This window comes from Rissa tridactyla, chromosome 4 (genome assembly GCF_028500815.1).
Source record: "Rissa tridactyla isolate bRisTri1 chromosome 4, bRisTri1.patW.cur.20221130, whole genome shotgun sequence".
NCBI lineage: Eukaryota > Metazoa > Chordata > Aves > Charadriiformes > Laridae > Rissa > Rissa tridactyla.
In genome coordinates this window covers 59,985,460-59,997,723 of record NC_071469.1, presented here as the reverse complement: position 1 = coordinate 59,997,723, position 12,264 = coordinate 59,985,460, and the positions used below count along the sequence as shown (strand labels likewise).

Here is a 12,264-nt window from a genome sequence, read left to right as displayed (position 1 = left end):
ATATATAACCGAGAACATAATAATGAGGAAGGGGCATGTATTTTTTTTTCCCCTCCATCTATTATGTTAGAGAAATGAATTACACAAAAGAGTGTAATTCACAGGGGTGACCGAAAAGCTGAAGTATTGTTGTGATACCTGGCTAATAGCCAGTGTGATGCGCGTTGTGTGTTACAGAAACATCGTGTTTGACCTACAGATTGAAAAACAGTGTCAACTGCTGCCTAACTAACAGCTCCCCCTCCCTCCCTCCCCCCCCACTTTTTCTCCTCCTCCTTCCCCCTCCTCCTCCCTTCCTCCTCCTGGTCAACCAAGAAATGGAGTTCCCATGTGCCAAGACCTTGTATCTTATTTTGTCACGAAAATGAAGAGGGGAAGGAGTGGGGAAAAAATGATCCTGTAAATAAGTACAAGTAATATTGAACTTAAGAAAAAAAGCCTCTTTGCGCACCCCCCCCCCACACACACACACACACACCCCGGGGCCTTAACAGTTAAGAACACATATCTTTAATAATAAAAAAGGCATCCAACATATTAGTGTACAGTCTGAGGACGATCCACGAGGAACCTTTTTCCTGAATCCACACAATAGTAACTCTCAGGATTATTCGATAAGGAGACACCGTGTCTTTCCACACCATTCTTTTTGTTTTAAGGCAAGAGGTGCGGAGGATTCAATTAAGTTTGGGCTGGGCAAAGGGACAACTCCAAACGCTAAGATCTCCAGACAGGAGCGTTTTTGCTAGCTTCAACCTCCACTTAAAAAGGAACAATACAAAAAAAACCAAACATTGCTTAGATTTCAAACTAAGGAGGTCAACAGCCTGTCTTTCTATACACGGAGATACATCAGTACTAACGTGCTTCCAGCACCTGCCTTTCAGCACAGCCCCAATTCCTTTGTTTGCTCAAAATTTGCTTCCATACCACTTTAAATAAGCTTACAAAGAACCGCAGCAGAATAGCTGGAATGTGAAACATTTTTTATTTTTTTTTGGGGGGGGGGGGGGGGGGGGGGGGGGGAGGCGAGCAGCTTCTTAGGAGGCAAGAAAATTAAAATACCGACCCAAGTCGCTTCTAAATATGTTCGGAAAAAAAAAATTATATTCACAACTTGATGCCTTCTAGTTCCACCCTTACTACCGAGTCTATAGACAGAGGAGTCCAAGAGGGGGTAAAATAATAAAAAAAAAAAGAAAGAAAAAAAGAAAAAAAAAACCACCCAACTGCCATCTCCTGCCTCCTCCAGCCCTGCCAGCTTCCCTGTTCCTCCCTGCCTGCAAAGCGCCCTCTGGAAAGCATCGAGACTTCTTTTATCAACCGTGTGTGTCGGAGGGGGGGGGAGGAAGGGGGGGTCCTTGTTCTTGCTTTGGGTGTTGGGGGTTGAAATTAGTAGGGATTAATTTTGGAAACCCCCCCCGCCCCGATGAGCGGTACCCGCCCCCCCCCAGGGCTCCGCTCATCGGGGGGGGTCCAAAGCAATGGATGGTGGGGGAAGTCGCCCCCTTTACAAAAAATATAATAAAGACTTACCGGGGTCGAAATCGGGGACCACCGCCTGGTACTGCGGCCCGACCCTCATCCCGCCGCCAGCTGAGGGAGGCAGAGGGAGAAGCGTTACCCGCGTGGGCCCGCCCGGCCCCTACCTCCCCCCCCCGCCTCCTTTTCCCTCAGTTACCACACACCGCCATCCCCCCCTCCCCGCTCCTCACCGTGCTCCTCATCGCTGGAGGACCCCGAGCTCCCCTCCTCCCACGAGTTGCCGCTGCTGTTGCCGTTGGGGGCGGCGGATAAACTTTTGCTGCCGCCGTTGTTGTTGTTATTATTCCCCCCGGCGGCGTTGTGGTTCCTGCCCCGCCGTTTCCCCGAGACCTCCGGGCCCTTCTCGATCATGGCTGGCATCTAGGGGAGGAAAAGCGGGGGGGGGGGGGGTGGGGGTGTGGAAAAGAAGAGAGGCGGAGGGGGGGGGTCGGAGTTTAAAAACTGCTGGGGGAGGCGCCGAGGGCGGGCGGGAGCCGGGGCGGGCCGGTGAGCGGCGGCGGCGCTGCTGCTACATCCCCCACCGCGATCGCCCCGAAGTTTGAGGCTCATCCCAGCCCTGCGCTGGGACTCCGTTCAACCTGCGCTGCTGCCTGCTCACCCGGCCCCGCCTTCCGCCCCCTTCCCATTGGCTGAACCTAGATTTTGGGAGGCCAGCCCGCCCGCTCATTGGGCGGCGCTTCCTGTCCATCCTGCCGGCCCGGCGCTTCCGTTTGCTGAGTTAGGTGGAGGCGTATCGCCGGGCTGTACGTGTGAGGGCTCCGCGATCTCTCCGCCCAGCGATACCTCTCCTCCCGAGGGCTACGGCGGAGCGGAGCGGGGGGGAGAGGCGGGTTCGTACGCCCCCGCCGAAGCGGCTTCTCCCCGTCCCGGCCCGCCGAGGGGGCGGCAGTGCAGTCCGCCGCCCCGCTGTGAACTCAGCTCCGGGAGGAGGGTGGCGAGGGACTACTTTCCCCCCTCTTCCCCCCCGCCGCGGCGGAAGGTTACGGCGTGGTTTGAATGGGCTCCATACAAAGCCCCCGGTGCCCGGGGGCCGTGGTTGGGGTTGCTGGGGCGGGCAGGGTTGGTGGCTGTTGGCCGCTTGCTCGACCTGTCCGGGGTGGTCCCCGCCGGTAGGGTCGGCCGCTCCGCGCGGGGGGAAGGAGTTCTCCGAGGGGGTGGGGGGATCCAGCGACCGGGAGTGCCCTGGGGAGAGCTGAGGGGGGCGGCCTGGCCGGCCGGGAGCGATGCTGAAGGGATAGTGGGCGGGGGGGTGACCCCCCTGTCCCGGCAGCGGAGCCCTGAGGGGGTGAGAGCAGCCAGCCGGGAAACGAGCACCACCCGGACGGGCTCCCCCCGCCTTGGGGACGCAGCCCAGAGCAGGGCTAGGCGCCGCCAGCAGGGTGCTGCTGGCTCCCCCCGCAGGCAGGGCCGGCGGCCGGGGTGTCTCACAGTCACGAGGAGCCGCCGAAGCCCTTGCCCCAGGCTGGTGGTCGCCCCGGGGTCCCCTCAAGAAACTCCTGAGGCCTCCAGGGGCTCCTCTGCCGAGTCGAGAGCTGCTCCTTGGGCCCAGTGCGAGCAGCCCACCCCACACCCCGAATTTCAAGGCCCCATGTCTGAGGCCGCCGAGGAGCCCCTTTGCCCGCGAAGGCCTGGGCACGGCACAGAAGCCCTCCCCGCATGGCCACCCTCGTAGCCGCCGTCCCGCGCCGTCGTGCCTTCCCCCGGTGCAGCCCCGCAGCGTGGGTGCTGCCCCGCCATCGGCCTCGCACGGCAGCGCTCCCCAAAACCGGGAAGGAAACAAAAGGGGAAGTGAGAGCACTTTTCCTTTCCCTGTCGCACGAGGCTCCCGTCAAACCCTGCACATTCCGAGGAGGAATGGATTAGGAGGGACAATGGGGACGGGGATTTGGACCCGTCCGGGCAAAAATGGGCAACAAAAGTACACAAACTGCTCGCTTTTATTTGCGACTTGAACTGTACAGCGGGGTGAGGGAAAACAATACATAATCATGGAAAGCAGCTTGTGAGGCGTGTCTTCTATTTTCATTCAAATTAACTGCTGTAGCAAGTTGGGTTGTTGGGTTTTTTTTGTGTTGGTTTCTTTTTTTATTGTCCCGTGCAATTAAAAGTGCAATTTGACTAGCAGCGGTTATCTCGTATCAGACAAACTGTCCCCAGCCACTCCCCTCCTCCCTCTGCCATTTTAATCCGAGAGAATTTGCTCAGGGGGAGGGGGAAAGAGCTGTTGAGGGAGAGCTACCGTCTGTAGCGCTGGTCTTGCCCTGCCTTTCCTGTATCGTGCTCAAGATTATCAAAATGATTTCACTGCTGGGTAGTGGTTTGGAAAGGGTCCTCGTTAATTTTCATGCGCTATTCGCTCCATTCAAATTAGAGAAAGAAACACCTTTCTGAAATGCATGTTAGTTTCTAGTGACCTCTTTTCAATATTTACTTTCCCCTCTATACTGGCTGTATGTGTTGTGTGTGTATACTGACAGATGCATACTGTTTCCTTCATGTACACATGCAGGTACCTGTGAATATTTATTCACCACATCTATTTATTTACAGCACAAAAAAAGAAGTTAGTTACACTACATAAAAATAACTTTTTTCTAGCTCACAGAACTTAATTTTATGATGGCAACTCTTGATTCTATACTCTTTAAAAATATCAGTTCTAAATCAGGGGAATAATTAGCGATGCTCTGAAACCCCAGCGCTGACAGCCACGAACATTTCCCGGTGCAAAGCGTGTTAGTTCTTTAGCACAGAAGACATTTTCATGATAGACAGGAATGCAAACATGGCAGGGTGCTCATTATCTTTCTCTGTACTCCAGTGTTTCTACTCCAAGGGCAGGAAGGGAACACCTGATTTTTCATTTAAAAATGAGCTTGAGTGGAATTTGAAAGGTTTTTCACTCTGCTTTGCAAGTCTTAGCCCTGAAAAAAAAAAAGCTCACCCAAGAATTAGACCGAAGCACACCTGAGTATTCAACTTGAACCTGAGACCACAAATGTGCTTACGCAGGGGACACGTGTGTACGGCTTTGCAAATCGGGGACTAATTTTGGTCTTCCTTCACTTCCTCTCCCTCCCTCCTCCTCTCTTCATAGCCGTTACCCACTTAGGCCCCAGGACTAAAATCTAAGTCAATCATCTAAAATATTTATAACACAATTTCACTCTTTTAAACTGTTGAAACGACGTTTACTGCTGGCGCTTCACAACTGTTTGCCTCTCTTGAAGCTGTGGTCCTGGCCCTGCCCCTCCCAGGAGTGGGGTTGAGCAGCACCATTCCCATAGGAGCAGGGTTGAGCAGCACTGTCCCATAGGAGCGGGTGGAGGAGCACGATCCCGTTGGAGTAGGATTGAGCAGCACCATCCCATAGGAGCAGGTGGAGGAGCACCATCCCGTTGTAGTAGGATTGAGCAGCACCATCCCATCAGAGCGGGATTGAGCAGCACCATTCCCATAAGAGCAGGTCTGAGCAGCACCATTCCCACAGGAGCAAGGTTGAGCAGCACCATCCCATCAGAGCAGTTGGAGGAGCAGTGCATCCTGTGTGGCCCCACCTCTGCTTGGCAGCACCACGACTGATGCCACCCATGCCAAAGCCATTGCCTGGGACGGCAGGGCACATTCTGATGCTCCCGCCCGCTCACCAGGCGGTTCCTTATCCCTGGCAGAAGATGAGGAGATGCCCAGGAACAGGAGTGGATCCCTCTCCCTTGGGTGCCAAGGGGAGTGTGTGTGTGTGCAGTGTGCACATGTGTGTGTTCCCAGAGCAGGCAGTCTCAGGGCTGTCACTGTCACAGCCAGCCTGCGCCTGTCACAGGTGTTGTCCAAGGCCAACAACACCCTCTTCATCCCCAGCAGGGCTGCTGTTCTCTTTTTCAAACTTTTCTGCAGAAACTCATGAGCCATGAACATAACACCTCCCATGCTGATGAAGCTTTTTGCTTCTAACCATTAAGATTTTTTTTTGTGTTTGTTTTTGCTTCCTTAATGGTGGCGTTGGGTTTCTTTCCACTCAGGCTAAAAGCCTGAAGTTTTGAGAGTGTCCCAACACAGTGCTACAGATTTTGGTGTTGTTCTTGAAGGAAACTTTGAAAAATTCTTTTCTGGCCATAAAGAAAACTCTTCACAGAGCGTAGGCGAGTGTGTACACAGAGACTGTACACAAAATACAGAATTGTGTTTTATTTTTCAGCAGCAACAGTGAATGCACTTTTTGAAGTCTCTGACTACTGCAAATGCCAAAAGAGCAACAACTTCTACTCCTCAGGGGGAGGACTCCTCATACTCCTCCCCTGCTCCAGCATAGGGTCCCTCCCACGGGAGACAGTTCTCCCCAAACTTCTCCAACGTGAGTCATTCCCATGGGCTGCAGTTCTTAATGAACTGCTCTGGCGTAGGTCACTTCCATGGGGTGCAGTCCTTCAGGAACAGACTGCTCCAGTGTGGGTCCCCCACGAGGTCACAAGTCCTGCCAGCAAACCTGCTCCAGTGTGGCCTCTCTCCACAGGGACACAGGTCCTGCTGGGAGCCTGCTCCAGCGTGGGCTCTCCACGGGGTCACAGCCTCCTTCGGGCATCCACCTGCTCTGGTGTGGGGTCCTGCACAGGCTACAGGTGGATATCTGCTCCACCGTGGACCTCCATGGGCTACAGAAGGACAGCCTGCTTTACCATGGTCTTCACCATGGGCTGCAGGGGAATCTGCTCCGGTGCCTGGAGCATCTCCTCCCCCTCCTTTGTCACTGACCTTGGTGTCTGCAGAGTGGTTCCTCTCACATATTCCCACTCCTCTCTCCAGCTGCAGTTGCACTGTTTTGGGTTCTCCTCCCTCCCCTTCTTCAATATGTTATCACAGAGGCCCTACCACCATTGCTGATGGTCTCAGCCTCGGCCAGCAGCAGGTCCATCTTGGAACTGCCTGGCACCAGCTCTGTCAGATATGGGGGAAGCTTCTAGCATCTTCTCACAGAAGCCACCCCTGTTGCCCCCCTGCTACCAAAACCTTGCCACAAACCCAACACAAGTGCACCCACCCCTGTGTCCTGCTGAGGCTCATCGAGCCGTGTGTAGGAACAGGAGGAGTTTCACATAAGATCTGTAGCAGACTGAATCACATAAAGCAAGGATGACGTTTTTCCTCACCCCTGAGCTTGACTGCAATTTCTGGATGTTGCTGTAACGTAATGGTTAACCTGTTCAGCTCTTTAGGTATCAGAGCGAAAGGGACAGGGGGAAAGTCTTTTCTGTATAAAGACGGTCGCACTGTTAAGTGTTTGCTGGAGCCTAACAGGTTGGACCAGACAGGACTGTCTTTTTAAAGAATTCTTGAAATTTGGTTATCTTTATCAGGGGAAAAGCACCTCTCCTTGCCAACTTTTAAATGAAAACTTTTTATTGTCATTAACCCTATCAGTCCCACAAGTAAAATACAGAGGAAGGAGAAACGCAGCCAGGATGCCCAACAACTGAGCAGCCTTCATCCCGCAGACAAAAAGCGAAGTTTCTTCTGCCTCTTCCTTGGTCTTCTCCCTGCCCAGGTGAGTGTTTCGTGCCTTTCACCAGGACAGCAATGCTCATCCCGCAGCCCTGGGGCTGCTAGTTCTTGCAACAAAGGGTTACACGAGCTAAAACCCTTCCCGTTTGCCTGAGTTGTAAAAAGCAGCTCTCACCTCCTGCGTATGGTAATTTCCTTGAAAACAGACACACTGAAAATGCTTACCCCAGTGAGAATGTGCCTGTGTGTTTACACGAGTGTATATATATATATGTATGTACATATATACACAGACATATATTTGGTTACTAGTAGTAGAAGGGACAATTAATCATGCTCTGGACTGATTGTTTTTAATACTGAAAGGCTATTAATCAGGAAAATGTTACCCTTTGAACAAGATGTTTATACAGTCAACACTACGGGTTGTGATTTTTTTTCCCTGGTGCTAAGCTGCCTGCTAAAGCAGAGCGGAAATCGGGTTCATAATCTCTTACATTAGAACTTTGTGCTCCAAGTTCGACAACAATTTTGGCTGGAATTTGGAAGGAATGTACGGGAGTCAATGCCTGGCTCTCTTTAGTTTCAAGGGGACTTAGGTGTTCAAAACCCAAATCTCTGGAAGCATTTCAATGCCTAAAGATGTAAACAGACATCATATGCAAATTTAAAAACCACCTCATTCTGCTGAAAAAATCCCAAGGGGCATCTAATTTCATTTTAATGTAACTAAAAGACCTTAAAAATCTGTCCCTAAATCTCCTGAACTCCTTTGGAAATTTGTCCTTGGAGCTTTTCAGCCTGAAAGCTGCTTTTAGAGAAGGAATAATACGGCAAATTTTAATCCAAACTTTTATTTCCCGCTGGAGAGAACGGCTCATATCCTGTAGTGAGTGGGAGGCCAGGGGAAAAAATACAGGGAGGACCGTGGTGGGAGTGAGAGGGTGCAGAGAGGCAGCTGGGGGTGGATCAGCAGGGGGGAGGCAGGAGAAGGGCTGCTGGCAGCTGCAGGGTGAGCATGGCGGAGCCAGGGGGGCCACAGCAGCACAGGAATCCCTGTCATGGCCTGGAGCAGGGCTCCTGGCTGTCCCAGAGGGGAGGCACTAGGAGCTGGCCTTGGGAGGAGGGAGAGGATGGGACTGGAATCCTGCACAGGCAGATGCTGGCGATGCCAGGGGGAGCAGTGGGACAAACACACTACATCTTGGCGCAGGCAGAGTTGCAGAGTTGCAGAGTTGCAGAGAACACCCCGGTCTATCCCAGCGAAGTGTGAACGCAGACACCACTGGGTTTGTTTCAGCGTCCACACTATTTCACCGCTGAGGGGAACAGAAGTCACCCATCTGTACACGCTACTGTCAGCATCCCCTTAGCCGGGATTCGGCTCCTGGGGTGTATGGCCTTCCCCAGCACCCCCTGTTGCTCCACAGGACTCCCCTCTCTCCTTTTCCTCCTGAGAGCCCCTCTCAGCTAATTAAATTTAAGGCTGTTGAGGAGCCCTGTTCCCCCTCCGCTCCCCCACCTCCCCAGCCAGAGGGGCTCCGGAGCGGGGACACCTCCAGCAGCAGCACCCCAAGTCCCTCTCTGCCCCGCACCCTGACACCCTGAAGAGCCCAGGAGGAGAAAGTGGGAAGGGACAGCAGTGAGAGGGGGTGAGGCAGGAGCTGGGCTCTGGCGTTATTAACCCCTTCATAGTTGGTGCCTTCTCACAGAAACCAAGCCTTGTATGAGGTGGGACAGGCACCTTTCCCTTCCTGAGTATGAGGAGGAGGCACGTAGCAAAATCAGAGTAGAGAGCCTCATCTGAGGCTTTCAGAGTAGAAAGTTGATGAGTTTGCTCTGCTCAGTTTTGCGTTTAAGTAGAAAATCTCCATATCAGAAGAGAAACACAAGGTGCGAAGAGATTCATCGCTCCTTAAAAAAAAACAAATGCGGAAAAAATATTTCCTTTTTGGGAGCCACTTCATCAGAGGGATGATTGCAGCTAGCACAGCGCTTACCTGGGAAGATACCCCTCTCCTTTTGTAAACATCATTCATTTCACTTCTCTCCATCATCACCATCTCGGCAGCGGGGCAACCAGCGCGCAATGCTAAAGCCTGTGAGGGGAGTCGGAGTTGCAGGGCACAGCTGCCATTGTTTTCAGGGTGACCGGGAGTCCAATAACTTAATTTTTCTCACAGGAGATTTCAAACAAGAAATGCACGCAATCCCTTCGGGGAGTTCTTTGTCACAAGACCTAATGGGACAAAGATTGGATGCCGTACATTAAGACATCCAGGGGGTTAACAGTAGATATTAATTTTTAAAGCTTTGCAAGCAATACAATCCCTTGCACTTCAGCGTTTAAATCAATCTCTTTTTTAGTTGAGTGAGGGAAGAAGCTTTCCCCAGGAGCAGCTACTCGCACAGTGCTGTGGCATTACCTTTGAAGGATGCTGCTAGTGGCAAGGCTAACAGATTAAAGAAGCACTGACCGGATCCAACAGGAAAACTCCTCCATGTGAGACTCTCCACGGTGACAGCTTTCCAGTGGCCCACGTCATTGGGGTCCACTGGTGGGAACAGAAAAGGCAGCCCAGGGAGAGGTGTCCACCTTTGCAACCTGGCGGGCAGCCCCCTGCCTGCACCCTCCCACAGAGGCACGATGGTGTCCAGAGCTCCAAGGAAAATCCTGCAGCAAAGTCCCTCAGCCAGGTGGTCTCCTGCCCCCCTGGGGGTCCCTCTTTACTTGCCTTGCTGCTGTTGCGGTAATCCCAGCAATGGGGAAGAGAGGTCTAGCTGAGCGGCAGCTGCTTGCTCCTGAAATCCTACCAAAAAATCCCGGCTTTGACTTTCTGCCAGCACAGCCCCTTTTGCTCCACCATTCAGACCAATCTCTTCCCATGACATAGGATGTACTTAGGGGAATTCAGCCAGGGGTATCTGACAGGGTCTCTGACCACTGGCATTCCCACGGGAAAGGGAACTGTCAGAAATTCACCTGAAATTGCCCTCAAAACACGTAGTCATAGGTCCAAGCAAACTTTTGTAAGAGAGTAAAAATGTATAGGTTGGTATGTCCATACATACATGTGGGAGGGGAGAAAATCATCTTATTCACATCCTTCTGATGAACATGGAGATCACCCTACTGAAATCCCTGGGAATTCCTTTTGTTGTAAAACCAGTACAAGGCGGCTCAGGCCCAGTGTTTCCACGAACACACCCTTACAGCAAAGCACAACTCATCAGGACTCTAGAGCCAACCTTTCATTTTACACTCTCTCTTCCATCCATTCCAAATATAATCTGGAAATCTCAAATGCTAGTGATCTCAGGGGGAGGAGATAGAAATCAAACTTAGCTCCTCACTGCTGTTTGTCTAAAGAAAGCCTGCAACACATGAAAACGTGGAAAAGAAAAGAAAATACATCAACGAAACCACAATTTGGCGTGAAGTGAGGGATTAATCACCACCTAAAAGAAACGATTTTAGAAAATGCCATGACCTAGTGTCTCTTAAAATCACAATTAAAAAAAAGAGCTACATTCCTATCTGCCCTGTGCTTTTCCCTTATTAAACACTAAAAGCACCGAATACAGATGCATTTCTCCTGCCTTCCTCACTGGCACTGAGCACAGGGTGGCAGTGGATGGTGTTTCTCAACGGACAACTTGTTGGAACCCTCTCGCATCCACTGCACTGCTGGGATTCACCTGAGGACACCAGAAACCTTGCACCAAACTCTCAGTCATCAGACCAAATCATTTTACCATGGTCTTCCTCTTCTCAGTTACATGGGTGTAAATCTAGAGTTTATACCGACTCAAACCTGCTCAGAGGCACTGGAAGGCTCTGGATTAGTATCAAGTACAGGCATCTGCCTCCTGCTGTTTCTATGCCTGCGGTATCAATAGTGATTTTGAAAATTATTATTTCCGTACAGGCTATAATGACTTTAGAAGGAACAGTTACAGCCTGTTGTGCAAATGTGAACAATACTCGCATTTTTAAAACGTGGATTTTTCATACGACGGGAACTAATGGCCCTTTCAGAGCAGTTATGGTCTATCTTGTCAATTTGGTTTCTATTCATGCATGCTAAGTGAATTTTTATGGCCAAACTAGGAGTCCTTAAAAATGGGCCTTATACTGGAAATGCAGATGTGACTTACTGTGAGTTGTGCTAGGAGAGCATCCCTGCCCCTGGGGAGCCAGAGCCAGTAAATCAGAATTCCCTTTCTCCATGCACATAACAGGACTCCCAGGCACTCTTTCATCTGCGCGGAGAGGCAGGAAGGAGAGGCAGAATTAGCCCCTCATTACAATAATGTTTCTCACACTTTCTCCAGCTATTCTCCGCAGGCATTAGTAGTGGGGCCCTGGCTGCCAGAAATGCTGAACACCTACCTCTCCGGTTAAAAGAAATCAGAGAGCAGGGTGCTCAGCGACTCTGAAAATCAGATGCACAGAGCTTTAAACAAAGGCTTTTATACTATGAAAAAAAAAAATAAAAAAGAGAGACAGACTCACCTTAACTTCCCTCTTTACTGCGAGAGCTTTATTGTGAAAGAAAATTGTATATTTTCCAGGCTATCTGATTTCTCTTATGGCTTTCCCACAATAAACTGTACTGTGTACATGCTCACATCAATATATTTACCTGCCTCCTTCACAGCTGGAAAGAAAATGAAGCCGTCTCAATCATCTTCACATTCATCAGTAGAGAAAACTGACTTTTTTCCATTCAATGCCAATTAAAATGTGAAATGTGCATAATCTGATATCCATTAAATATTCCGATCACCTCCATTGTACAGAGTGGAGATACCTCCATACTCAGTGGCAACCTGAACCTTTTCTAAGACTGGAAAAAAAGAAGAGAATAGAGGCTATACAATCTTATTACTTATTTATTTAAAATGTTGTAGCCGTGCCTCCCTCCCATCTCTTGGCTCCTTACCCAAAACCTTTGTAATGAGCAACATCACAGGACCTGACCCTCAGCAGGCACGGCAGCTTCACAAAAATTAATGCTTTTATACTCATTTACAGCAGCTGAGGATCTGCCACAGCACATCCAGGGAATACCTACCTCTCTGGAAAAAAGGTACACCTCTGACACTGTCTTCCCAAGGTATTTCTTACAGATCCCATGCCGTAGTCGAGTAGGAGCCATCCCCACCCCAGCATCTCCTTCTGTCTCTGTTGCTGCACTGAGTGCCTAACCACCTTGTCCT

General features: G+C 50.8%; 1 protein-coding gene across 1 annotated transcript in view; it reads right to left on the bottom strand.

Annotated features, from left to right (window-relative positions):
- The window catches only part of RCOR1 (REST corepressor 1), an 88,142-nt gene extending 86,199 nt beyond the window's left edge, over window positions 1-1,943 (bottom strand). Inside the window, exons 1-2 of the mRNA XM_054198906.1 lie at window positions 1,716-1,943; window positions 1,537-1,596 (exon numbers count right to left, since the gene is read on the bottom strand). Coding sequence (XP_054054881.1) covers window positions 1,537-1,596; window positions 1,716-1,905 — 250 coding nt within the window. The 5' untranslated portion in view covers window positions 1,906-1,943. The remainder of the gene's footprint in view (window positions 1-1,536; window positions 1,597-1,715) is intronic.
- Between the last annotated feature and the right edge of the window lie 10,321 nt (window positions 1,944-12,264).